The sequence below is a fragment of the Vigna umbellata genome, chromosome 11 (genome assembly GCF_029865625.1).
Source record: "Vigna umbellata cultivar VRB3 chromosome 11, Vumbellata_1.0, whole genome shotgun sequence".
NCBI lineage: Eukaryota > Viridiplantae > Streptophyta > Magnoliopsida > Fabales > Fabaceae > Vigna > Vigna umbellata.
This window is the reverse complement of record NC_142175.1, coordinates 27,761,191-27,788,131: the sequence shown is the minus strand read 5'-3', so window position 1 is coordinate 27,788,131 and position 26,941 is coordinate 27,761,191. Positions and strand designations below refer to the sequence as shown.

The window sequence follows — 26,941 nt, the reverse complement described above, 5'->3', positions numbered from 1 at the left end:
AAACGATTATACCATATAATAACTTTATTCAATTACTATTTAAGATGTAATTTCTCACAAACTACAATAAACTGATGGCTCACTAAACTATTTGAATAACGAGTGATGGTTGGATTTGTATCCGACATAATGATTGTACTCTACAATAACTTTATTCAATTACTATTTAAGATATAATATCTCTTAAACTATTAGTAGTTACTTCTTAATCTTCAATTATCATATATATTTAAAGTTATCTAACCAAGTTTAATATAATTTTTTGGGTATCTAACAAAGTTAGTGTAATAAATCACTCATGATATAGTTCTTGAATTCCTTAATTGGACTCGTGATATAGTTGAAATAGACTACTGCAACCTCAATCAACACTTCCCTCATGCTGTTTGATCTTAAGCTTCTTCCAAATTCAATCTTTTATTGGATTTTTGTCAAGATAGAAATAAATATCTCTCATTTATTTTCAATTTGAAAAAACAATTCAAGTTCATCTTTTATAGAACTAAGTATGTGTTTGGCTATTAGGAAGTTATAATCTGTAAAAATTAGTTATTGTCCATATAACAAGTGACAGGTTTTTCCAGAAAGCACTATTTAGCAAAATCCCATGTAAGTAATCAAAGTATTAAGAGTAATGTTACATGGGCCAATTAGCATTTCTTTACTTAATTATATATTAGAAATTTCTAAATTTTATAAAAATATTAATGTATTAATAAATAATTTTGGAATTTAGTGTGCTAGAAATAATTTATTACTCGTTTATAAAAAACATATGTAACATCCCAAAATATATAGTATAAACTATATAAATAGTAGTCAACATCATAATATGATAGAACAATTAAAGACTTGCAGATAAGAAGTTAATCTTATAGTCATCCAAAATGGTTATAAAATTTAAAACTTTATCTACAATAGAGTACTTCAAAACTATACAAAACAACTAGAAGATCCTCACTAAACTAAACAGCAGCGTCATCACCCTCCAAGGCCTGCTCCAGAGGAACTTCATCTACCTCTGCTCACATCCAAATGGATGATCATTGCAAAAGAAAACACCACATGAGCAATATACAAACACAAGCAGAAGGGTGAGCTAGATAAACAAAGATCATACAATTAAGATAACATATAACATGCAAAGTTCAATCAAACACATAATACTAAATCATACATCCTACCATGTTAAATTCTAGACTTGACTCGTTCGGACTTAGAATAATTGTCGAGCTATGGCGGGTTATGCACTCATGGTGGCCTCTACTGCTTTGCAAAGCCATTGCCAATGGGTTTCATCCTGCCACCCTCACGAGTTTAGTCTGTTTCGGGCCTTGTGGCATACTGGAAGCCCTCAAGACTAAGACCTCCTGCTACTCCTCACCACATGGTTCAATCCTCTCTACTTGAGAATGAAAGACCATTAGAGTTTCAGGAAACCCCCAAGATTGAGCTCCCTGCAATTATTCTAAACAACCTGGAATCTCACCAAGAGATTCTATACTGATCTTACATTCATCCCCTTGAATCACATACTTTTACTTGTAATTTCAATCATAATCATACATATTTATATACTGTCATACACCTTAAACATACTTCACAAGATATATCAACATTTAATAGAATTTCATCCCATATAATAGCAAAAGAAAGAAATATGCTTACTACCATTCGCTCTGCGCACCCAATTCGCAAGGCGAGACCAGGAGTCACTCGCATAACGATTTGTCTCGCTATGCGAATTAACTCGCAGAGGTACCAGACCTCAACCTCTCGCATAGCGGACCCAGGTCGCTATGCGAGAACCCCAAACAGAGACCAACCTTCCCAAACCACTCGCTATGTTATCCTTTTCGCCATTCGAATAAAAGTAGAAATAACCCCAGACCACAACCAGCGCGCATAACGCCTTGATTCGCCATGCAAATCACTAGACAGAGAGCAACTCACTCCAACCATTCGCACAACGCCCAAACTCGCTATGCGAATATACAAACAGAGAGCAACCTCTCACGTCATTCGCATAGCGCACCAACTTGCTGTGCGAATGCCCTTGGCAGAGAGCACCTTGTCATAACGATTCGCTATGCGAAACTACTCGCACAGCGAATCTGCATAATCTGCAGAACGTAATTCTGCAGATTTATGCAACTCAAACACCAAATACCTATTCTAACTATTTTCCTCAACTTCTAACACTCGTAGATTGTATTATACACCTAATTAGACTTGTCTAAGTGATTCTAAACATGCTTACCACCAATCGAAAGAGATTATGAACCAATTCCTACTCTAAATCATTCAATTTCACAACTTAGAGAGCCAAAATCAATTCTACCACTTTGCACGGGTTTTTGACCATTTAAAACACATACACAAGTCTTAAATGACTTACCTATACTACCTAAACAGACCAAATGAGCCCCTAACCTCTAATTCTCAATTTCACCACCTCACTTCCTCTACAATGACCTAAAACCACCACCAATTCGCTGAACTTTCTCTCTAATAGCTACTATAACAGAATACAAACCTCTAACTTACTCAATTACAGTTACATCATACATCTAATCAATTCACAAACAACATTTCACAGTTTCCTCAATAAACATTTCAGATAATACATATTTAAACTACATAAGAACAACGTTTCAGCTCAAACAACAACAAAAATGCAGAGTTCATTACACACGCCTATCAAACTACTAATTTAAACATAAATCTAACTCCCCTTACCTCAGAGACTCACAGCCCAGCTCGCCGGATCACCTCTACAGTACCTTGTACCGCAAGGAAAACTCAATAGGACCCTACAAATCACCAATTGGTGATCAAAAACAACTCTTAGAGCTAGAATTGGACAGAGAATGAACAAGAGAACACACAAAACACATGCAACCAGCAGAGATTGCATGGTCTAGGTTCAAGACAGCGAAGAAAAAGAGAAGAACAACTTACCCGCTGGAATCGAGAAATTGATCGGTTAGTTATGAAGCCTTCTACGCTGAGGACGTCTGGGCACCTCCAGATCGTCAATCCAACAGCTCAGTGAGGAGAAAAGCTAGAGGGAAGGCAGAGAACGAGTAGAGAACGGAGGTTTTAGAAAGATGAAGTGATTTAGATAATGAACCGAGCTTTAATAGTTATATCTATATTATACGATTATTTTAAAATTAAGAAGCTCGTCTCATTCTTTCAATCCACTTATCTACTCTATTACTCTATTTTCCACGTTCTTACAATATCAAACAGATGATAAAGCCACGCACTTCCATAATTTACTTCCATCCAAAAATTTTGTATAAAAATGACATTAACGCCAATAAAAATATCTAATTGAATAAGTATTAAAATTTAGTGCAAAAAATAAAAAACCAAAATAAATAATTAAAATAAAAATTGGGATGAAAATTTTTGTAGCCTTTTATTTATTAAGAAGATTCTATATTTGAGAATGTGTTATGATAATAATGATTATTTAAATGTGAAAAGAAAAAAATATACACTTAAAATGAAAAAAAAATGTTAAACAATTGCAGATTAAAAAACTGAAATAGAAAACTGCCAATAAAGACCAGACACTGGTATATGTTCTTCTTCTTCTTCTTCCGACTAGAGAAAGAGAAGAACAATGGCGTCAATCCGAAACACGAAGATGAACCCCATCGATCACCTTCCCCTCTGTCTCCTCAGATCCGACACGGTCCCACCCGCCCCTACCTTATCCGAATCAACCGTCGATTTCCTCCCTCACTTCTCCGGCTACTCTTGGATCGCTTACGCCGCTTCTTCTCTCCTCGTTGTCTCCCACTTTCCTTCTCCTATTTCCCCTTATCAATCCCGCATCGGCCCCATTTTCCGCCAATCCTTTCAGCTCTCAGCCGATCCCCTCGCTGCCGTTGCCTGGTCACCTCGTTCACCCTCCTACGGCGACCTTGCCGCCGCTGCCGATAACTGCATATGCCTTTTCCACCACAACTCCACCGCTGCAAAAGGTAACTTCGACTTTCCACTCTCTCTTTGCTTCATTTGCTGAAATTAATAGCTTCAATTACTCATTTCGTCCTTATGTTTGCATAATCTTTACGTAATACGTGTAAACACTACTCGGTGTAGTTCCTACATACAATACACTTTCTTATTTACACTTCTCTTAATACGTTTTAGTCTCCACAATTCTGAATGGCAATGACTTGGGCGGATTTAAGAAGTGTGTATAGAGAGACCAACACGAGTAGTTTTTAGCTGTAGGGACTAAAACGTAAAAATTGTGTAGGTACAGGGACCAAATAGCAATTAAACTAATTCAACGTTTTAGATATATTATGGGCTTAGTTTGTTGAATTTTAATGTGCTTGTGGGGACAAGTAAATTGAATCAACAACTTTAAGCTTCTACTGAGGGGGAAGGGAGGATGGTCCTTGAGTCGTAATATTGAGTATTTGTTCACATGTTTATGATTATTATGTTTCATTGTTTCACAGTCGCTCGTTTATGAAAATGCAAGTTACATAGGTCATTTTGAATAAATTTCTAATATTTATTTATAGGAGAAGAATGGAAAGTGAACTGAGTTTCTATGTAAGTTAAAATATACTTATGCATTCATTTAACTTATATAGAACTACTCTCATTTAACTTGTTCAGAAGCTGAGGTGTGTAAGTTGGTTTTAGCTCATGGGAGAAGCTCAGTTCATTTTAATGTTTTGTTATCTTTTCCTTTCCTTTAGTTTGTGAGTTTTGGCTTTTGAGAACTGGTCCAGCAACATTTTAAGGAAGGGGAGATTTCAGTGACCATTCCAAGGTTGCCTTTTGGATAAGGGTTAGTTCAAAGTGAACTCAATTACTCAACGTTTACATGCTTTTTAATGTCTTCCGTATTGTCCGGAGTAAAAGACAATTAAATAGGACCTCCATGCCTTGTAAAGTCTGTCAACACCTTTGCAAGAGTTTTTCATAAGATGGGGTTAGTGTCTATTTTGGAGAGGTTTAGATATATGAAGAGATTGGCAATCTTAGATGACTTGTTTTTGCTTTTCTTGTTTGAGCTTTGTTTTGTTTTTGTTTCTCTTTGGAGGATGTCGTGTCCCCTGTTCTAACACTTCTTTAGATCCCGTTTCTAATATATTTATTCTTATTACAGAGAAAAGGAGAAATTTTACATTAGGAAGAGTCTTCTCTTTTATTAGTTCTATATATTAAAAACACAATCTTGTCACTCATATTCAGGTTCTTTTTGTTGGAGCCAGAATGCAGTGCTTGTACAACATACGAAAGTTGCAAACATCAAATGGACAGGATCAGGAGATGGAATCATTTCTGTTGGAATGGAGGTGGTTTTCTGGAAAAAGAGCAACAAATGTTGGGAGGTTGCTTGGAAGTTTAAAGCAGATCAACCCCAAACTCTTGTTTCTGCAACGTGGTCTATTGAGGGCCCTTCAGCAACTGCAGCACATCCTAGTGAAGAACAGATTGAAGGGGCCTTGACCAATGAGGAAAGCAAATATGTGGTTGTATGTCAAAGTAACGGACTATCTGAATATTCAAAAGTCAAGCTACATCATCCCCTACCTGTTGTAATGATTCAATGGAGACCATCAAGAGAGAAGTTATCAAACAGATACGGTAAGTGTTCAGTAAGGCATGTATTGTTGACTTGCAGCTTAGATGGGACTGCAAGGTTATGGAGTGAAATTAATAATGGAAAGGCCAGGAGAGTTGGGAAGGACATCAATGATCAGAAAAATGCTGGTTCCTCCTTTTGTGTTGTTGCTGTTATTGAGATTAATCAGACGTTAAATGGAACTCTTGGTTCAGATATATTTGTGAGATGGGGGGCAGAATTCGAGGGAATATTTAGAACTGGTGAAGAGTCCAAACAAGTTTTTTCCAAACGATTTGAGTATGATGTCAGAAATTGTGATTGGATAGTTGGGTTTGGTCCTGGAATGTTGCTTAGCTTTTGGGCTGTCCACTGTCTTGATGATGTTTCCCCACTGAGATTTCCCCGAGTTACATTATGGAAGAGGCATGAACTCCACAACCACGACATAGCAAATGTATACAAGTTTAACTCATCTGATTTTAAAAATGCAATATTTCTTCAAAAGGTTATTTTAATGAGAAATTGCCTTTCTGGTCCACCTATTATATGCTCAACACTTCAGCTATTGTCTTGTAATTCCTTAGTTTGGTCAAATTTCCGTATTTTAACAATACATGATGCTGTGGAGAACTCCATTGACAATGCTAACACAGATAACATTTCCCCCTATTTGACTGGTGGTGTTTTGAACTTAGATGGTCATAGTGGGAAAATCTTAAAGGTTTCTATTCATCCTTATACATGCAAAGTTCAATTTGCTGCTTCCCTGGATTCTAATGGACTGCTTCTTTTTTGGTCACTTTCTAACATTTCAAACTGCATTTTGGGATGTCCAACTTTGGTTCCTACTATGGAACTCTGCGGAAAGCTTGCCACTCAAGACTCATGCTCCTTGTACACAAGCTTGACATGGGCACCTTCAATACTTGGTGACAAACTGTTTTTTTTTATGGGACATACCCGGGGAATTGATTGCTTCATTGTCAATATTTGTCGAACTGAAGAGGAAAACATAGAATGTCACTACTTATGCACTATTCCTTTCAATGGTCATGGTCCTTATGAAGACGGGCCTTTAGATATCTTCACAATTCCTTTGAACTCCACCTGTGACAAAACTTTTTGCAGCAGTAAACTTATGCTCTTGGCAGTATGGATGGGGAGATTTCAGGCCCTATCATGGGAAGTTAGCTTGCACTCATTTGACATGTTGACAAACAGTTGTGAATGCAATTTTGATGCTAAAAGCATTGATGACTGTAGTGTTTGGGCGTTTGAAAGTACATTTGCTGATAAAAAATATTACGTTACTGTAAATCCATGTTCATGTGAGTTTCCAAGTTCCAATGATCTAGTTACTAGTTTTGCTGTGGCTAATCCAGGCACTGTAAGCCATATACAACAAGAGTTTGGCTTTGCAAATGATCTTTGTAGTAACTATCCTACATACATTATGGTCACAGGGTCCTCCGATGGCATCTTGAAACTCTGGAAAAGTATACCAGGGAACTCATTGACACAACACTTGCCATGGGAACTTGTGGGTGTGCTTGTTGCACATGATGGTCCCATCAAGGGTATATGTTTCTCTGATTGTGGTGAGAAGATTGCCACAATCGGTCATGAGAGCAATTCCAATGATATCAATACCATACATATATGGGATGCTGTACCATTAATCAGTGCAGGGACTTTTATTTTGGAGGATAAAATAAAGACTGATAGTGATGTTATCGCTCTAAGGTGGTTAACTTTAGGAACAGGGGAGTTATTGCTTGGAGTTTGTTTGCATAATGAATTGCAAATATATGCTCCCAAGCATTGTATTGGTACAACTTTTCCGAACTCTGTAAATTTTCCAAAAGTGAATATATGGGTTCGCATTGCATTTGCTCACTCTTCCATTCCAATTTATGATTTCTTATGGGGACCTAGAGCTGCAGCAGTGATGATTCATACAAATTACTTTAGTATATTTAGTCATTGGTTGTTCCACATGGATAAAAAGCAAGGGAGTAATTTTCATCCATGTGATTCAAAGTCTAATGCTTATAATTGTGAGGATGAAATATATGAAGACGTACTTTCTGCGGTTTTTACTGAACACATTGGTGCTTTCATAGAACAAACAAATGGAGACAGTCAAGTAGATTTTAATTCTGTGGAGTCCATAAAAAAAATCAATATGAAGGACAATTCCAGTAGCTTGTTCTTGGCCAAGGAACAATTGAAATTTGAACTTCTAACCAAGGTTGGTTTATGGAGCATCTTAGAAGTAACTGAGATAATCAGTGGATCCTTGCCTACATATCACCCTGATGTACTACTTACTAATATCAGTTCAGGTAATGGTTGCGTAAATTGTTTTCTTTAAGTATGACTGATGACTCAATTAGTGTACTCAATTAATGTTTTTCATGTATTTTATTGTTATTATTTTTAATGTTTTCAGGAAACTGGAAACGTGCTTATGTAGCTGTGAGGCATCTTGTTGAATGCCTGACTTCTACATATGATCCTAAAAGGAGACACATCCCTAAAAGAATTTGTCTTCCAAATATTGTATTATCTAATTATCTCGAAGGCCGTATATCAAAAGGTTCCCAGGGTAAGGGATTTCAATGGGGTGGGGATTCGGCATCAATCACATCAATTTCACAGGCTCAAAGTAGCCTGTTCCCATTTCCATATCATTCAGGCTCCAATGCTGAAAATGATAGCATTTTCTCAACAAAATCTGAGCTTAATGGCTTTATTGAATCTCTTGAGAATTTTACTGATTTACCACTTTTGATTGGCGTAGAGAAGACACAGATTCTTGCTATTATTGATCTTCTTAGTGAAGTTAGTAGTGCACACTCATCGTCTGCATATCAGAGTCTTGATGAACCTGGGCGAAGGTATTCATGATCGTATTTAACATTGTGTGCTTTCTTGTTATATGTTCTTTTTATCCTTTATATTTTCTGTTTCATAAATCATACACAAAAATTATTGGAAGTATTAAAAAGTGAATTTTAAGCTTAATTTAGTCTTAGAAAACCGATTTATAAGATAAAGAATATCCTCACTTATATAGTGTATTTTGGTACTATCTATAGTCAATATGGGACTTGGGTTTTTTTCCATTACATTCTCACAACACTATTGGGCTTATGACTTGGATAACATGGTAAGTGGTTCTTTTAATGGATATAGGACAGACTCCGATAGATTCAACCAGTATTACAGAACACACAAGACAAGTTCTTGGTAGATTCTTATTGAAACAACACGGATTCTGATAGGTTCCTATTCTGGGAACCTAATCAAGAACTCCCTCACAGCCTCTCACACCCAGAAAACAGAGAGAAATATATGGTGAATTGTGTATTATTAACAGAAAGAATAGTGTGTGTATACAAGATCCAGAGGCATAACCCTCTTCACAGGTCAATGGCCTAGTAACAAACCATGTACTCAAAAAATGCCTTCTAACTATCCAAACAATCTATTTATACAATTCCTCTACCTTCTATCCTAATCCCATTTCCCATTATACCCTTACATCCCAAATACCCTATATCCTAACATTACACCCCGTTGCAGAACAACCTTGTCCTCAAGGTTGGAATGGGGAAGCTTGGCTCATGGCTCCTCTTCCTCATCGGGTTACCATATGAAGGAAACCCACTGGCTTTGCCCTTCAATTCAAGTCAGGGGGCTTGGGCGGTGGCAAATTTTCCTCTTCTTCTTCGGCCAAGATCAGCATTCGCAATCCCTGCTCTGGACATCGATGACCTGGGCTGAAAGGCCCTCCGCACCGGAAGCATCTTTCCTCTTCTCTCCTTTCACGTACTCCGAATATGGTAGGTTGCGGGTATTCCTTTCCCTCCAGTCGCTAGTGGTTCTTGCGGCGCCGCCTCCGGGGGTCGCCTCTTTCTTCACGGAACCGACACTTTCCGTGGCCCCTCCTTGACTCTGCGTATCGCATTGGAACTCTACTCGTGCCACCACCCTCGCCGTTCGTCCCCACGAACTCTGGTTCTTGGGCGCCGATCCCCCTCCCGTCTTCGTATGCGCACCTAATTTCTCCACATCACGCGCGACTTGCATGGTTGTCATCAAGTCTTGGGGATCATGCGGCCTGACATGGTCGCCCACCTCCTCCTGGAGTCCCACCATGAAGTAGCCCAGAATTTGTTCCTCTGGAATTTTGGTGGTCTGCCCCACCAACACTTCGAACTCTCTTACGTATTCCTCCATCGTCCCGACCTGCTTAATGGCCGATAGCCTCTCATACACCGTTCCCCGCGTTCCTGCCCCGAACCTAATCGCCAAAGCTCTCTTTAACCCTTCCCAAGAATGGTTCTTGGTTTTCTCTCTCCAAAATCGAAACCAACTCCCAGCATACCCCTTCATACTAATGAAAGCCAGTTGTAATTTCTTGTCTTCGTCCACTCTCTGCACCTCGAAGAACTTTTCCGCCCTATTGATCCAGTTCCACGGTTCGCCACCTTCGAACACGGGTAACTCCACCCGTTTTCTCCAATTAATCTGTCCGTCTTGTCGCCCTTCTCCTCGTCTTCCTCTCTCCCCTTCCGGTCCGTCGTCGTTATCATTTACGGAGGATTCACTACCCTCACGGTGCGGCCTGTGTGGGTCCTGTTTGCGATCTCCCAACAATTTCAGAATCCCTTGGATGTCTTGGCGCATTGCCTCATAGTTCTGCCTCAATGCCCCAGTCTCATGCCGCAAGAAGACCGTATCTGCCTTCATCTTGGCCAGCGTAATCTCTACCGCCTCCAGTTGACCTTCTACCGCCAACACTCTGCCCTCCATCACGTGCGTACGTCACCCTTCCGATTGGGATCCGGCAGGTCGGACCAATTGATAGGTTCCTAATCTGGGAACCTAATCAAGAACTCCCTCACACCCAGAAAACAGAGAGAAATATATGGTGAATTGTGTATTATTAATAGAAAGAATAGTGTGTGTATAGAAGATCCAGAGGCATAACCCTCTTCACAGGTCAATGGCTTGTTAACAAACCATGTACTCAAAAACTGCCTTCTAACTATCCAAACAATCTATTTATACAATTCCTCTACCTTCTATCCTAATCCCATTTCCCATTATACCCTTATATCCCAAATACCCTATATCCTAACAGATTCTGCCAGTGTGGTAGAATACAGTAAAACACCAAACACTGAAGGACTTTCGAGTTGTCCTCAACCCTTTACTTCCTAGAAAACATCAACAATCTTTTCCTCCCAAAACACTGACTATTTATAATAGCCAGTTTACATGAAAAAATGACTTGAAAAGGAGAATGATTTTTATTATTTCATATCTATTACATTTTCCTTACACCTATTTGTAACAATCCAATCCTCCAAAAAAGGAAATAAGGAAGAAATATACTGAAAAATAAACAAAGAAGATTCTATAGATATATTCTCTAATTAGGAAGGTTTTTCTCTAATTACAACAAACTGAAACATTTACAAGAGGTTATAACTGTCATATTCAGTTATACCTCTTATCCCTCGTCCTATAAACAATTCTAAACCTACCAGACTCACATATTGGAAAGTGGTTTAGTTCTGACTCAAGCCTATTAAAACCCAAATGGCACATTAAATGCAATATATAACGATAGATAAATCTCATTTTATAAGTTAGTGTGTGGAGATCTAACACCTGCTAAAAATAAAGTAAAACGTATAGTATATAAGTGAATGCAAATGTTATCTTATAAGTTGATTTTATAAAATTGAGTTAAGCTTAAACTATTTTGTAATAGGAAACTATCAATGAAGTTTCTCCCAATATTTTAGTAAGTGGATTTATGCCTCAACTATATAAAATTAGCTTTAAGGAGAGAATTGCACCCCACTTATATATTATAACTTGGTCTTATTCCTAGTTAATGTGGGATCTCCCACACTATCAAACTCAATGTGAACAAAAGGATATCCTGCAGTGGACCAGGATAAATGAAAAGTTAGTAGATATTATATCATTACAATCCTTGGTGGAAATTTTGGAATAGAGAACAAAATGTAAGACCAAGTATATGAGGTCTTCAATTGAAGACCTACTTCTGAATCTTTGCATAGAACTGGAACTCTCTTTAAATATTATCCACTTTGAGTTCATTACACTCAGATGGGAAATGTAATACCAAGTAAATTGACAAGCTACCCAAGCTTTCATATTACATTTTGCATTTGAACGTCAATGGCAAAGCATCTGAGGTCACTTTTTGTATGATATCTTTTAGCATGATCACTTTTTTAAAATCATTTTCTATGCCTTTACATGAGAATTATTAAATTGTAAGCTCACTTGAGATTGGAAAATATGTAAAATGTTTGAGTCCAATGATCTCTTGGCTAATTCATTTATGTATATGTATATCAGTAGTGAAACAATAATTTAAGCAATTCTGACAAGCAAACTCTTTTACATATGTTAGACAATCCTGACAAGGTCTTGCACAGGACTTACCTTAAGACCTGTATTTGGGTCTGGGTAGATTCTTAAGTATTCAGAGGATGTGTTGGCTACTTTAAGTTTTTGCCATTCTTAACATAGGTTGTGAGAAGGGTTAATATAATTTTCTTTCTAATAGAAGTATAAGAGGAAAAAAAGGTCAATCATATGGGTTGTTTCTTTTTTTCTTTTCTATTAGGGTAGTATTGAAGGGAAATTTTTTAATCTGATTTATACATTGTCAGGAATTTTCAGACTATCAATATGCCAAGCTTCTGGAATCATGTGATTTATGTTGTTGACAATGTGTCCTTTGCCCCTGTTAAAGTTTAGGAGAGAAAATCTAATGATGAAAATATTATTACTTGTTTCTAGTTTCTATTACACAAGGATGTCCTATATAAGGAACAATGGACCAGCACCTAAAAGCCCAAACCTAAAAGTCCAATTATACAATACAACATATTTCAACAGCCCCTTCGTGAGCTATGCATTCTGTTAATATTCTTATCATGGAGATTCAATACCTGTTAATGATATTATTAATGTCAAAATTCTTCAAAGATGGCTGTGGAACTGCAAAAATATGATTGCCAATTGCTAATGATGATTATAAGTGAAATTAGATGGTATATCTTAAAAGCATTTGGTGGTGGTTGGATCTGATGTGTAGATGTCTGACTTTTGGTAGTTGGTACATGAATGATGTGATTTCTAAACTTTTCCTTGTAGGTTTTGGGTTGTACTACGGTTTCGGCAACTGCTTTTTCTCCGGAAGTTTGGTAAAGCTGCTTCTTTTGAAGAGTTGCTTGTTAACTCAAGATTGTTTGTATGGGCTTATCACTCTGATAGCCTAGATAATTTATTTGGTTCTGTCATACCCAATGAACCATCGTGGCAAGAAATGCGTGCTTTGGGTTTGGGCTTTTGGTATGCTAATATACCTCAATTACGTGCAAGGGTAATGCTTAGTTTCTTCTCCATGTTCTATAACGGGTAACAAACATGAAACAAAATCTTGGAAATTAAAACCTTAAGTTTGTAGCATGTGTGCTGCTATATCTTTGAGTTTACGTGACCTACTGTTATTTTTTTATCTAAGATCAAATTTTGAAAGAAAATATAGATTAGTTATACTTCAATTCCTCACTTACAGACATACTCTCCACAATCTATGTATAGTTGCTCAAAATACTAGTTTGCCTGCTTATTTAAGCAGTTCCATATCTCATGAATTCTACTCATTTTTTGTCATTAATGTTTGGCCACACAGATTTCACCATATAGTTAAGGTTTACATGCAGTGCATCACGGTTTAAAAAATTCCCTTTAATTTATTAGCATGGAAGAATGAATTTAACATTTTGTGAGAATTATCAATAAAAGTTAAAATAAATTTAAAGACATATAGGTATATATCTAACTAACTTTTGATAGTTTGCACTTGTTAGATTGTATTATTAGCCTTAAGAATGAGCTCGACATTGTAGAAAGCTATTTTTAAATTATTAATGCTTATGGAGAAATTTTATTCCTGTAGTATTGAAATGTTGAATACTACGTAATTTTATGTCCAAGTCTATAGGTCTGGAGGGTGTCTATGCAAGTGGCCCAATAATGGATCTAAAACATAGTTTTGGCTTAAGGCTTAACTCAATCCCATAATCAAGCTCTTGCAACGAGGGTTGCCTCTCCTTTATATTATACTATTTTTGCTGTATCACTAGTAAATATTGGATCTCCAACATACCTCTTATACCGAAAATTGAACTTCTTGAATGTGAAGTTTGCAGTACTTGACATTTGTAGATAGTTTGATGTTGATCCAATAAAGGTGACCAGTGACCCATCCCATAAACTTTTTCTCTTTTGTAGCTCAAGAGCATTTTCAACAAGAGTTGCTTAAGAATAAAAACATTGCTGATAAACAAATGAATAAAAATGTAGGTCTCTAAGCAACTCTTCATTTTTAAACAACTTATGAACGTGAGACCCACATTAAAATACTGTTTTTATTCATAAGGAACTCTTATTGGGAGATGCTCTAATCAAACTAATGAAAGCTGTTCAAGTTTATCTTGAAGATAGCCTTTTCTCCTTAATTGGATACAAATCTTTATGCTACCTTTGTTATGGACTTTGACAATTCAATTTGGATTTTTATATTTTTTCTCCTAAAAATAAAAAATATATATTTGTAAGTCTATTTTTTCCTGCTGAACCAGATGTTGAGACTTGCCTACCTTTGATATGTTCTTTGATGGAGAATATTTTAGTGTCCTTTTACAGTTATACACTCTGTTGGGAGTTGGGACCCTGGAAAGTACTTGTGGTGTATACGAAGTACCAACTGCTATGATGAATTAAAATGTGTTTATCAGGGGTGAAAATCCAGCTCCTCCTGTTGATTTCTTTTATTCTATATTTCTGCTGATTGCATGATGTCATGATGTTGCAAGAAAACTTCGGATTTTTTGTCTGCTTTGACAAAATTAGAGCGTGGAAGGAAAAATTTTATTCCACTATTTGTTGGTTTATCTATTGTTTATGAGCTTGTCTTCTGTAAATTATTGTCATAACTCATAATATCTTATTTTATTACTATTTTTCGCATTCAAACAGTTTTAATACTTGCTTTGTTTTACTTGCTCTAGATGGAGAAATTGGCAAGAGCTCAATATTTGAAGAACAAAAATCCAAAGGATTGTGCTTTGCTGTATATTGCATTGAATAGAATTCAAGTTTTGGCCGGCCTTTTCAAAATCAGTAAGGATGAGAAAGATAAGCCTCTGGTGGGCTTTCTTTCTCGCAATTTTCAGGTGAATTTTTATACAAATCTGCAAGAACCAGTGTTTTTTATAATGTTGCCTTTTTCATCAATGCCATTAAAGGATTTTGGCCCCATTTATAAGAACTTATCAACAACTTATTTCAAATTACTAAAATATCATATGGTTTTGTCCGTAAGATGCTTTTAGTGTATTTTCATAAGGTCTCCAAGGTAGCCTATAGTAAAGGCATATGCAGAGCTTTTGTAAGTTTTTTTATGTTACGTTTTACAATAGTGTGTGGTGGTGAACTTTATATAATAGTATACTATTTGAGTATACTTGTGAATGGTGAAACTTTTTAAGTTTATACCATAAATTTATTGGGTAATGATATGTTAACACATAATTTTTGACAAGATTTTGACACAGCATACCTGTCATTTTCTCATTGGGTTTAGAGTAAATTAGCAATATCAAATAAATAATGAACCAATGAGAAAATAACACTGTCCTGTGTCAAAATATTATAAAAAAATCTGTGTCAAAATGTCTTTTTCCTAATTTATTATCCACAAACAGAAAAAAATAGTTAAATTGAGGCTAGTAATTATTTATTAGTTTTTAATCATGATTCATTTTTTTAAAATGAGACAATATCTTATTGGTGCTTGTGTAGTTGGGGATCCAAACATGTCAAACTTATGTAAGAACTTAATAACGTGTATATCCAAAGCTTATTGAATTTTAAGCACTTATAACTTAAGTTCTTGTATAATAAGAATTGATTGAAAAATATCAAGATATTTTCCTGAACAGGTCCTTAGTAAACTTACATTAGACTGATAAAGTCATGAGGATTTTAATTGTTAGTCATTGTTTTAACGTGACTTATATAAGCATTGAATTCTTATCCTACATGGTGTTTTGTCATATTAATGTTTTTAAGTCATTAATTCAGCCATAATTTTATCACAGGATGAGAAAAATAAAGCTGCTGCTTTAAAAAATGCTTATGTTTTACTTGGAAGGCATCAGCTGGAATTAGCAGTTGCTTTCTTTTTGCTTGGAGGTGATCATTCTTCTGCTATAAACGTTTGTGCTAAGAATCTTGGGGACGAACAGCTTGCCTTAGTCATTTGTCGACTTGTTGATGGCCACGGGGGACCTTTGGAGCGTCACCTAATTACAAAGTACATACTTCCATCTGCAATTGATAAAGGAGACTACTGGCTTGCAAGCCTTCTGGAGGTGCCAAAAATGTCAACATTAATTTATTCCTAAAGACTTTCTGCTGTTTTCTTCATTGTTTAGGGCTTGCTTAATACATGTCCATTTACCATGTACAGCAAGCTTCCTTGATCTCCACTTCAAAACAAGTGATTGCTATCAACTTTTTATAAAATGCTAGATTTTTGTTGACTTGTTATAGATAAGATACAAAACCTTTTAGGGTCCAAATGTACATAAGATAAACATGTTATGGGTATGGAGCATTTAGTTCCTGATGATTTTATGATTGTGGCAGCATGTCTAGATGACATTGCTTATAGGGGACTATGGAGTCTACGCTAGTAATTATAAATTCTGCTAACATAAAATGCTAGAGTCAATTAAATTGATTTTGTTTAGCTTATGTGATCTACTGACAACCGTTATTTGTGGTTCTTATTTCCGTTATATGTACATTTTTCTCACAGCCCCAAGAAGAAGCTGGGCTGGCTGACCTAACTAATATTTTTCCTTTCTCAGCCTAGGGTATGGCTGTGGCTGATATTGGTCCAGTCTGATTAGTTTTGGTGAGGTTGGCCTGATTTATTTTTTGTACCCCATAGAGTACTTGTATTCAATTTATCTGTCGTTGGCTATATTCTTCTTGCAGTGACATGCATCATACATGATCATAACTCTAATTAGATGTCTTTGTTTTGCAGTGGGAAATGGGTAATTACTACAAATCTTTTCATAGAATGCTAGAGTATTCAGTACACCCTGTGCCTCCAGAGTCCACTGTCATGTCCAATTGTGGTCATTTTCTGGACCCTACCATTGGTTTTTATTGCCAAATGCTAGCAACAAAGAATAGCATGCGGAATGCCATTGGGGAGCACAATTCTGCAATTCTTTTAAGATGGGCAACTTTGATGACAGTTGCTTCCTTAAAAAGAAGTGGTAATCCTGTAAGTTAAATTTATATGATATTAATCAATTACAAATTAATTGAGTTTTGTATGTGCATATAAGAAAAACAAATTTGCTGGAACTACAGATCATCAAATGAATTCTAGTGATGTCAAAACTCAAACTATTTGCTCAATAGCATGTCTTAAGCTCTGTTTATCTTGTACTGGTTGGTTTGAAAACTTTGTAGTGTGTACTTACTGAACCTCTCCTAGCCTTATGTGTAGGAATGATACAAGTTTTCTGCTATTAAAAATGGAGAAGTCAGCTTCTTATTGTACTGTACTTTCCTAATAAATGCTTTTTGCTGTATGTTTCTTGGGCCTTTTCACGTAAATATATCCACCTGTTCATGTCAATATAGGAAGATGTTGCGATGTTTTTTTTCTGCCCATTCAAGTACCTAGCCATATTAATGAAAAGAATTCTGAGAATTTTCAACCAATTCTACGATCCTAATTTTTAAACTGGTGTTGTTATTCATCAAGTTAAGTTTTCCTTGCAGCAGCTTTAGATTAATTGTTTATGCATTATTACTGGTCAGTAATTATTCATAATGTTGTCATGTTTCAAGCTTGAAGCATTGGAGTACTTCTCATCTTCACCAAGCATGCCTGGGACTGCAAATCAAGACAGTGAATTAGGTGACAGTCATGATGTGCTGTCTGATACTCTGATGCCTTTACCTAGAAAATGCTCTAACTGGTTGTCTGCTAATGTTTCTATGCATCTGGAGTTCCATATTAAATTGAATTTGGCACTTTGCTACTTTTCAAAATTGATAAGAGAGCATCCAAGCTGGCTTGACACTTTTTCAGAATACAATGAAGAACCTTCTGATTCTGACGAGTACATGAAGTACTATGAGAAATCAGTGGAAAGTTTTAAACAAAAGTTATACAGCGGGCTTGCCCTATTTGAACAGAGGTTTTTATTGGCTCCCCACTGTCTAATCGGCATGGTATACTTTTCTGCTCCAATTTTTCCCCTTCTGTATGTGTTACTGTTCAGCAATCTACCTCTATGACAACTCTTTAATTTCCCTATTCTGCAGATTTTACTCTTACTTTGCCATCATGGATCATTGTGCATTGGGTATGATATGACAGATGGATATACTCAAGGAGAACTGTCTCAAAAGAAGAGTGATATGCTTGAGGATTTCAATTTATATCACTCTAGGATTACACCCCTCTTTAAGACTGCCGAAGAAGTCTCCTTTTTCTATTCAAGATTATTTTGTGCCTGCAGCATGGAAAGTTCTCAACAAGATCTGCTTATTGATGGCAAACCTAAGTTTTTGGATGCTTCGCAGTGCTGCATAGAAGGTGTTTTTGTTTCATTGTGGTTTTTAAAAGCAACTTTGAGGATCCAGTTGAGTTCTATTAGCAAAGATCTGATCAAACCGCTTCTTGATATCCTAGATTTTTATGAGTACTATTTGCTTTTTTCATTAGCCTGGCTTCAGAAAAACTCAGAAGTGCTTTTGTATATGGTTGAACCATTCTTTGTTGCACAATCTAATGGCCGCAATCCTTATGATGTTGATATGGTGAATCTAAAGAAGCTTATTCCAAAAATTGGACAGTTGTTGGCTCAAACTTCTTCCATACCTAGTATACAAAACCTTCAATTGTCTGAACATGATATAAAACATTCAATTCCTGATGATGAAAGATGGAAGATTTTAGGGACCTGCTTGTGGCAGCATATGTCTAGATTCATGATATCAAATTCGAATTCTGTTCTTGCCAAACTTGAAGATGGTAATTTGTCTGGTCTTTTCCGTAGAAAGTATGCTTATGGAGAGTCTTGTATCATCAATATGGATTCTGAAACCATTAGCTTGCCAGAGAAGATTCGGATAGTCTCATATAGCCTATGTGATCTACTGATAACATCAGCTACTCACATCTCTTCTTATCATGTTAAACAACATGCAGAGTTTCTGTGGCAGAAAGTAAAGAATGATTCGAATGTAAAGACTCTTGAATGGTTAAAACAGAAATCTGAATTCAGTCAGAACCAAAACCTGAATGTTTTGGAACTGGGGAACAGGAAAGATTATTCAGTTCATCAGTTATTATGGGATCACAGTGCAGATCCCAAATTGATATTTGATTGCTTTGCACAGGAAAAACTCAATTGGCCAAATGATTTGGATCATATGCACACTAAGGGGTGGAATGACTTGTCAATGATTATGACAGGGCTGCATAACACTGATGATACATGTGGCGACGAATTTAATCTTAGATCTTCTAATCATGAAGTTGGAACTCCTGTTAAAGAAACATCTCTAAATGGTCATCCTTCTGCAGGATCAAACAAGAAAGATATAACTTCCACAAATTTTGCAGTTTTCCAGAGTCCAAGAGAAATGTACAAGAGAAATGGGGAACTTTTGGAGGTGATTTCCCCTTCTGTTTAATCATTTTCATATGGCCACATATATGTATATAATAAGAATGACATTGTTGCTGTATTTGAGCAGGCATTGTGTATAAACTCTACTTGTCAACAGGAAGCTGCAGTTGCTAGCAACAAGAAGGTTTGGATCTTAATTGATGTTATTCTGAAGTTTTGGATGCTTGGATGTTAAATTTTTCATTGCCATGCCTGTATGCTTTATGTAGAGAAAATTGTATAATTTGTTTGCACATGGGTTTCAGCTCAATCTTTTTCTCTAGCCTTTTTTATGGGCTTTAGGATTCTATGTTGAGTTTATTCTTATGAATGGGCATTGAAAGGTGGAGCCAAGAATTAATTCAGTACTCAAATAGAAGTTCAATGAATTGATAATCCTGATTTTTTTTATTAAAAATATAGTTTAAATTAAAAATATTAAATATTAATTATGAACATGCAAAGTATATAAATGTCTTTGTTTTTGTTTATCTAATTCAGGGTATAGTGTTCTTTCATCTGGAAGATGAGACACCACACAGTGGTAAATTAAATGGTCTTTTATGGGCCACAGCTGACTGGCCTCAGAATGGATGGGCAGGTTCAGAATCCACCCCTACTCCAACATGTGTTTCTCCTGGTGTTGGACTTGGGAGCAAGAAAGGGGCACACCTTGGGCTGGGTGGAGCAACTGTCGGGGTGGGCTCTTCAGCTTGGCCCAACAATGACTTGACAGGTGCTGGAGTATTAGGAATGCTTGGTTATGCTGAGATTGGTGCCTCAAGATTAGGTTGGGAAATTCAACAAGATTTTGAAGATTTTGTTGATCCACCTGCTACTTTGGAGAACATAAGTACCAGGGCTTTGTCTAGTCATCCAATGAGGCCATTCTTCTTGGTTGGTTCCAGCAATACACACATTTACTTGTGGGAGGTAGGGAAATTCCTAGTTGCTATGCATATACGGTAGATGGGGATATGACTGTATGTGTTTTTATTTGTATAAACAAATGCAGACAGTTCCCCTCCCCCCATCTTATGGTTTCTTCTTTTTATAACTCCCCCTCCCTAAAACACATAGATATTTTGTATATAATATCTGGATTAGTGCAGTTATTAATTTCATACGTGGACAATAGTTCAAGCTTATGACTAATAGGAAGCTTTATAAATACAGTTCAACAGAGACAAAGCTACTGCTACATATGGAGTTCTGCCTGCTGCCAATGTCCCTCCACCTTATGCCCTTGCATCAATTTCAGCCTTAAAGTTTGACCACTTTGGACACCGGTTTGCCAGTGCTGCATTAGATGGAACTGTCTGCACATGGCAGCTGGAAGTTGGAGGAAGGAGCAATGTCCGTCCAACAGAATCATCTCTTTGCTTTAATGGTCATGCTTCGTATGTGCTTTCTCTTAACCAACTTTCAGTTGCAATTGCTGAGATATTGATAGATTTTAGTACTTCAGCTGATATTAAAGATATTATTCATATTTCATTGTCAGGGGAGGCATTTTTGCTGCCTTTGTTATCCTATGTTGTGGGTGTAGTTATGTCCTAGAAATGAATGACAAGGCTGGACTCAACAGCCTGTCATTAACGGTTAAAACTGACTTAATATTAAAATTGCATCCATTATCAGGACTGATGTATTAGCCATTTGACATGTGTTTATCACATTGTTGAACTAGTTTGATTTTATATTTAGTTGGCATGTGATTTTGTTATTTTTCTCCAATAAAGATTCATTCTCTTATTTAAATGCAAACTATTTTACTTATGATTTCAGGGATGTCACATATTTTTCCTCCAGTGGATCGATAATAGCTGTGGCTGGATATAGCTCTAATGGTGTTAATGTGGTCATATGGGATACTTTAGCTCCACCCACAACTTCTCGTGCATCCATTTTATGTCATGAAGGTCTGTCTCTAAATTAGGTTGATCAATGAATGTTTATACATGTTATGTATTATAAACAGGTTTAACTTACTCCCAAAAGCTGGCATAAGGGGGGAGGATTATTATTGTTAGGATATTTATCTTATTTTATCATGATTATATTGTGTCAAGGGTTACCCTATTTATCATGATTATATTGTGTCTAGGATTATCCTATTTATCATGATTATATTGTGTCTAGGGTTACTCTATTTATCATGTACTTTTGTATCAATTTATTCTTATAAATAGAAGATTATGAGAGGGATCAATCAAGCACTCTAGAATTATTTTACAGTTTAATTCTCAAGTATTATTATAGACATTTGAACCATGAAGTTATTGGACTCGACATGTCTCAGACATCAAGACTGGATGCTCTGATACTGGAAATGAACTGTCTAACTCCCAAACCTAACCCATGAAGGGAGGATTGTCCAACTCTTATACTGAGTATTTTTTACTGGTGATTGTAGAGCTTTCAGCTCCATAACTTTTATTCTGCATAATACTTGAATAATATACCTGTGATATTCAGTTTATTGTTGGGTTTCTATCATTGGTCCGACCTGCCGGATCCCGAGAAGAGCTAGCATTGTTGTCCATGCCACCCAAAATGTCTGACCGAGTCGACGCATTGGAGGAAAGATTGTTAGCGATGGAAGTGTCTGTACGTGAGACGTTGGGGGAATTTCGCCAACTAATGTTGGAAGAGTTGACTAAGCTGCGTAACGAGCAAGCGGGAGAGCGTCGAGAATCTCCGTTTTCAGATATGGATTCAGGGGCAGAGTACAGGATGGCAGCAAAGAAGGTGGAATTGCCATCATTTGATGGTACTGACCCTGTGGGATGGATTACCAGGGCAGAGACATATTTTGAAGTGCACGGCTCTACAGAAGAGGTGAAGGTCCGATTGGCAAAACTAAGCATGGAAGGGGCAACCATTCATTGGTTTAATCTTCTACAAGAAGCAGAAGTGGGGTTGTCGTGGCAAAGTTAAAAAGAGAGTTGATCGGTCGTTATGGTGGTCGTACTAGCGGTAATCCTTTCGAAGAGTTGAAAGATTTGTCGCAGACGGGCAGCGTAGATGAGTATCTAGCGGAGTTCGAATATATCTCCTCTCAAGTTTCTCGTTTACCAGAGGAGCAATATCTGGGTTACTTTATTGGAGGGTTGCGACCGGAGATTCGGCGGAGGGTTCGCACCTTCAACCCGATGAATCGTCTCCAAGCCATGCGCCTAGCTCGAGACGTGGAAGCAGAAGTGCAGGGAGAGGGATTTCAGCGTGGAGGAGGATTACGAGGGTGGAAAAGCAATCGTGATTGGGGTACGGGTCAGGGAGAGAAGTCTGGATCCGGGTCGGGTCAAGGCCCACATTTAGGGAAATTAGGCGTTGGGTTAGGCCCAACCCAGAGCATATCAAATAAACCATTATCGGCAGCGGGCTCCAGCCTTCATGAGTCACTCGACGACGCAAGGCAGTCGCGTTTCAGGTGATCGTTTTCCGACCGCCGACCGAAATCGCGGTACGAAACATTTGCCGTATGCGGAATTGATGAACAGGAAAGCTCAAGGGCTTTGTTTTCGATGCGGTGAAAAGTATCACCCCTTGCATCGATGCACAGAGCGGCAACTGCGAATGGTGGTGTTAGCGGATGACGAAACAGTAAATGAAGCGGGGGAGGTGATCACGAGTGAGACGCAAGAGGAGGAAGATGACCATAACTTGGAGTGTGGGTCTATGGGGCTGTTCGCAGAAGTTGAAGTACCATGGGGTGGTCAGAATAACCCTACAACTTTGCGCATAGAGGGTCTTCTCAATGGAGTAACCCTGGGAGTGCTGATTGATAGTGGGGCCAGTCACAATTTCATTTCTTCCCTTGTAGTGGCTGCTCTGGAGTTGAAAGTGGACAAAAGAAAACAGATTGGTGTACGTTTGGGAGATGGACATAGGGTGTCTACAGCGGGGAAATGTGAGAAGTTGGACATCCAATTAGGAGAATTCTCTACTACGGTAGAGCCATATGTGTTGGAATTGGGGAACGTGGACATGATTTTGGGAGTTTCTGGTTGCGAAGGTTTGGAAAGGTTACTTTTGATTGGGAAGAGATGACGCTAAGTTTTTTTTGGCAGGACAAATATCTGGAGTTACAAGGTCAGAAACTGAGAAAACACGGACAACATATAGCGTTGATGACATCTTTCCAGAGTGTGGTGAAGGAGAATAGTTTGGGAGAAAAGTCCATTTCGAAGCAAAGCTTATCAAAGACACAAGTTGAAGATATTCAACAGATTTTAGTGGGTTATGCGACTGTATTCCAAGAGCCACAGGGGCTGCCCCTTATAGAAATGTGGTGCATGTTATTACATTGCAGCCAGAAGCAAAAGCCGTGAGTGTGCGACCATATCGGTATCCACATCACCATAAAGAGGAGATTGAAAAACAGGTTGGAGAGATGTTGACACAAGGAGTTATCAGACCCAGTTCTAGCGCTTTTTCCAGCCCGGTAATTCTTGTTAAGAAGAAAGACGGTTCATGGCGCATGTGCGTGGATTATAGGGAGCTGAATAAAGTCACAATTCCCGACAAATACCCAATTCCAGTGGTAGAGGAGTTATTGGATGAGTTATATGGTGCTACTTATTTTTCTAAACTAGACTTGAAATCTGGGTATCATCAAATACGGATGGCAGAGGAAGATGTCATAAAACAGCTTTCAGGACACATGAAGGTCACTATGAATTCTTAGTGATGCCCTTTGGTTTGACAAATGCCCCTGCGACTTTCCAGTCTACTATGAATCAGATTTTTAAGCCCTATTTGAGGAAATTTGTACTAGTATTCTTTGATGATATACTAGTTTACAGTAAAGGATGGGATGAACATTTGAAGCACTTAATGAGAGTCTTTGAGCTGTGTGTGAACAATCTTTCATGGTCAATAGAAAAAAGTGTGTTATGGCCTTATTTTTAGTCAATGGAGGACATCTCAGCACCCTTCATGTCCAAGACTGGACATCAGGAGTATGAAGTTTGTAGAATTAGACATCTTCCTGTGACCCAACATTAAAACTGGATAAATTTCTGGTAAAAATAGGTTGGCCCATCTAACTTCCAAAAGCCCCAGGTCATGAAAGGGGTACGATGGTCATATTCTTAGATTGTGGGATATCTTAACGTTATGATCTAACTATTCCAGAAAGATAAGAATGAATGCTTTAATAATTCAATAACATCTCTAATACATTGCCACACTGGGTCCCTTGAGCTTCACATGTAGATAGGTCCCTTGAGATTGACATGTAGATAATGTATGGCCATCCTAACTTGAGTTTAATTTCAACTTTTTATTTGAAAAATGGTGGTGACATGGGTTGAACTCTTTACAATTTGGTTGTAGAGATTCTAGACTATGTCATGAATCAACTTTCTAAAGCTTAAGCAGCTAGGTGAAGGTACAGAAATGGTTTTATATTTTTATAACATGTCAAGATCTTACTCTCCTAAGCTTTTAAACTTTTGGGCAAAAGCATATGAAGGATTTATAACAAGTCCTTTGGATTTAGCATAGTCAAGAGGCCCTCCAAGCCTTGTGCTGAAATTTAACCACTATATAGAAGAACGGAGGCCCCAAGTATCAAGCTCTGTAGAGTCTAGACCACAAGGTTATTAAGTTGATGTTTTTGTACGGTGTCACGAATCTATGATGCTCAAAGATCAAGTTATTGGGAAAAATCACATAAATGGTTCTTTCATCTAACAATAGCAGTAAGTTATATAATTGAATCATTGAATTTGCTTGTATCCATATCAAATTTATTGAAATTGGGAGGGAGTGGAAAATTACTGCTAATTAAACTTTTTTTAAAGAAAAATTAACTTGTATTCAGATTTGAATTGGGGTTTGCCTCTTGTCCGTAAAATCTGTAACTTCCAGTACTGAAATGTTCCTTGTATATATTTTTTCCGAGGCTGAATTATGTTTTAAGGTTTGTCATCTTTCTCTTTTAAAAAGGGGTTTATGTCCTGTTTCATATATGAAGATTGCCCATGTCTTATCACATTCCAACCTTACCTCTTACTATTTTGAAGGTGGTGCACAAACCGTGTCTGTTTCTGATAATCATGTGGGGAGTGGTTCTGTATCCCCCCTTATAGTGACTGGTGGTAAAGGTGGTGATGTTGGACTTCATGATTTCCGCTATATAGCTACTGGAAAGGCTAAAAGGCACAGGCGTGCTGATAACATTGCACAAAGCTCTGCCTCATCTTTGGCTCGTGACAAGGACCAGAATGTAGAAGGGATGCTTTGGTACATTCCAAAGGCTCACTCAGGTGAACAAAGTTTACTTGCCCTTTTAGTTATGAATTTATTCTTTTTCTTATGATTTCTGCTTAAACTTTATGATCATAGGGAGTGTCACAAAAGTAGTTACCATCCCCAATACCAGCTTGTTTTTAACTGGAAGCACAGATGGAGATGTCAAACTCTGGGATGCCCAGAGCACAAGGTTAATACATCACTGGTCAAAGATACATGAAAAACACACTTTTCTACAGCCAAGTTCTCGTGGATTTGGTGGTGTAGTGCGGGTAATTTTTTTCATAATTTTATATTAAATTTGAATGTTTCTTAATGCGCTTAAAACCAAATTCACCTATTTTAAACATAACAAAAACTCTCACCACTGCTAATACCTGCTGGCTGTGAAAATCATAGCTTCTTTAAAGCTGATGCCGTGGGTTGTTGTAGTTTAATCAAATAGGTATAGTCCATCAGAGACAAGAGTTCTCAAACTAATACTGCTAGCTTAAATTGTCACAGGCTGCTGTAACAGATATACAAATTGTTTCCAATGGTTTTCTTACATGCGGTGGGGATGGAACTGTAAAGCTGGTGCGGCTTGACAATCACCTGCGTGGCAATTGAATTAAACTATAATACTTCAGAGATCCTTTATGTTGATGACAAACTACCATGCTGCAAAAGCTCATGACAATGGTCATTATTGGTGATATGCCATCATTTCTGAATTACTGGCTTCTTTAACAACTTACATACCAAAGTGAACATTTCTGAAGCCACCATCCATTTTGAAAAGGATTCTTCATTGGTAGTGTTGGTATGTTCAGATGTCCAAAAATCTGCAACTTGGCCTAGCCATACATCCCGTATGATAAACTTCTGATGCCAGTCGACCTCATTGCTTCTTTGAACAGATTGCATGGGTTCATATTGATTCGAGTCATTCCTTGTGCATTGAACAATATTTTAGTTGCTGACCGTCATATAGTATGTTAAAGTTATGAATACCTTCGTGGCTGCCAACATTTTTTGGAGAAAACTGGTATTTGTTCTTGGTGTATATTACCTGTTTGAATTTTTTGAGGAATGAGTATAGTATATACACATACGAGGAAGGAGCTCCTCTTTAGGTTATTTTTGTGTTAGACCTCTAGTGACCTTTCTTTTGTTTCACTTGTTGTCATACCTGGCATTTTGTATATTTGAAGAAATTTTGTCAATGATATCAAGAAAATTATATTTACCTCCTTTA

At 37.3% G+C, this 26,941-nt stretch overlaps 1 protein-coding gene and 1 pseudogene across 3 annotated transcripts; both read left to right on the top strand.

Moving 5' to 3' along the window:
• Positions 1 to 3,403: 3,403 nt before the first annotated feature.
• Positions 3,404 to 26,941, top strand: LOC124820153 (transducin family protein / WD-40 repeat family protein). 3 transcript variants are annotated; one of them, XM_047291797.2, is made up of 16 exons: positions 3,428 to 3,998; positions 5,233 to 7,953; positions 8,061 to 8,508; positions 12,821 to 13,049; positions 14,743 to 14,907; positions 15,835 to 16,107; positions 16,791 to 17,036; positions 17,612 to 17,998; positions 18,092 to 19,447; positions 19,532 to 19,588; positions 19,945 to 20,376; positions 20,620 to 20,843; positions 21,232 to 21,365; positions 25,476 to 25,718; positions 25,798 to 25,976; positions 26,209 to 26,941. In XM_047291797.2, exons 1-16 carry the CDS (start codon positions 3,635 to 3,637, stop codon positions 26,311 to 26,313), a joined length of 7,563 nt encoding a protein of 2,520 aa, XP_047147753.2. In that variant the 5' UTR covers positions 3,428 to 3,634; the 3' UTR covers positions 26,314 to 26,941. The 3 variants fall into 3 exon arrangements, with proteins under 3 accessions (XP_087958779.1, XP_047147753.2, XP_047147755.2); XM_047291799.2 differs by having other exon boundaries at positions 3,865 to 3,998; positions 5,253 to 7,953; XM_088102653.1 differs by lacking the exons at positions 20,620 to 20,843; positions 21,232 to 21,365; positions 25,476 to 25,718; positions 25,798 to 25,976; positions 26,209 to 26,941 and having other exon boundaries at positions 3,404 to 3,998; positions 20,045 to 20,320.
• Positions 21,970 to 23,496, top strand: LOC148191404 (uncharacterized; annotated as a pseudogene).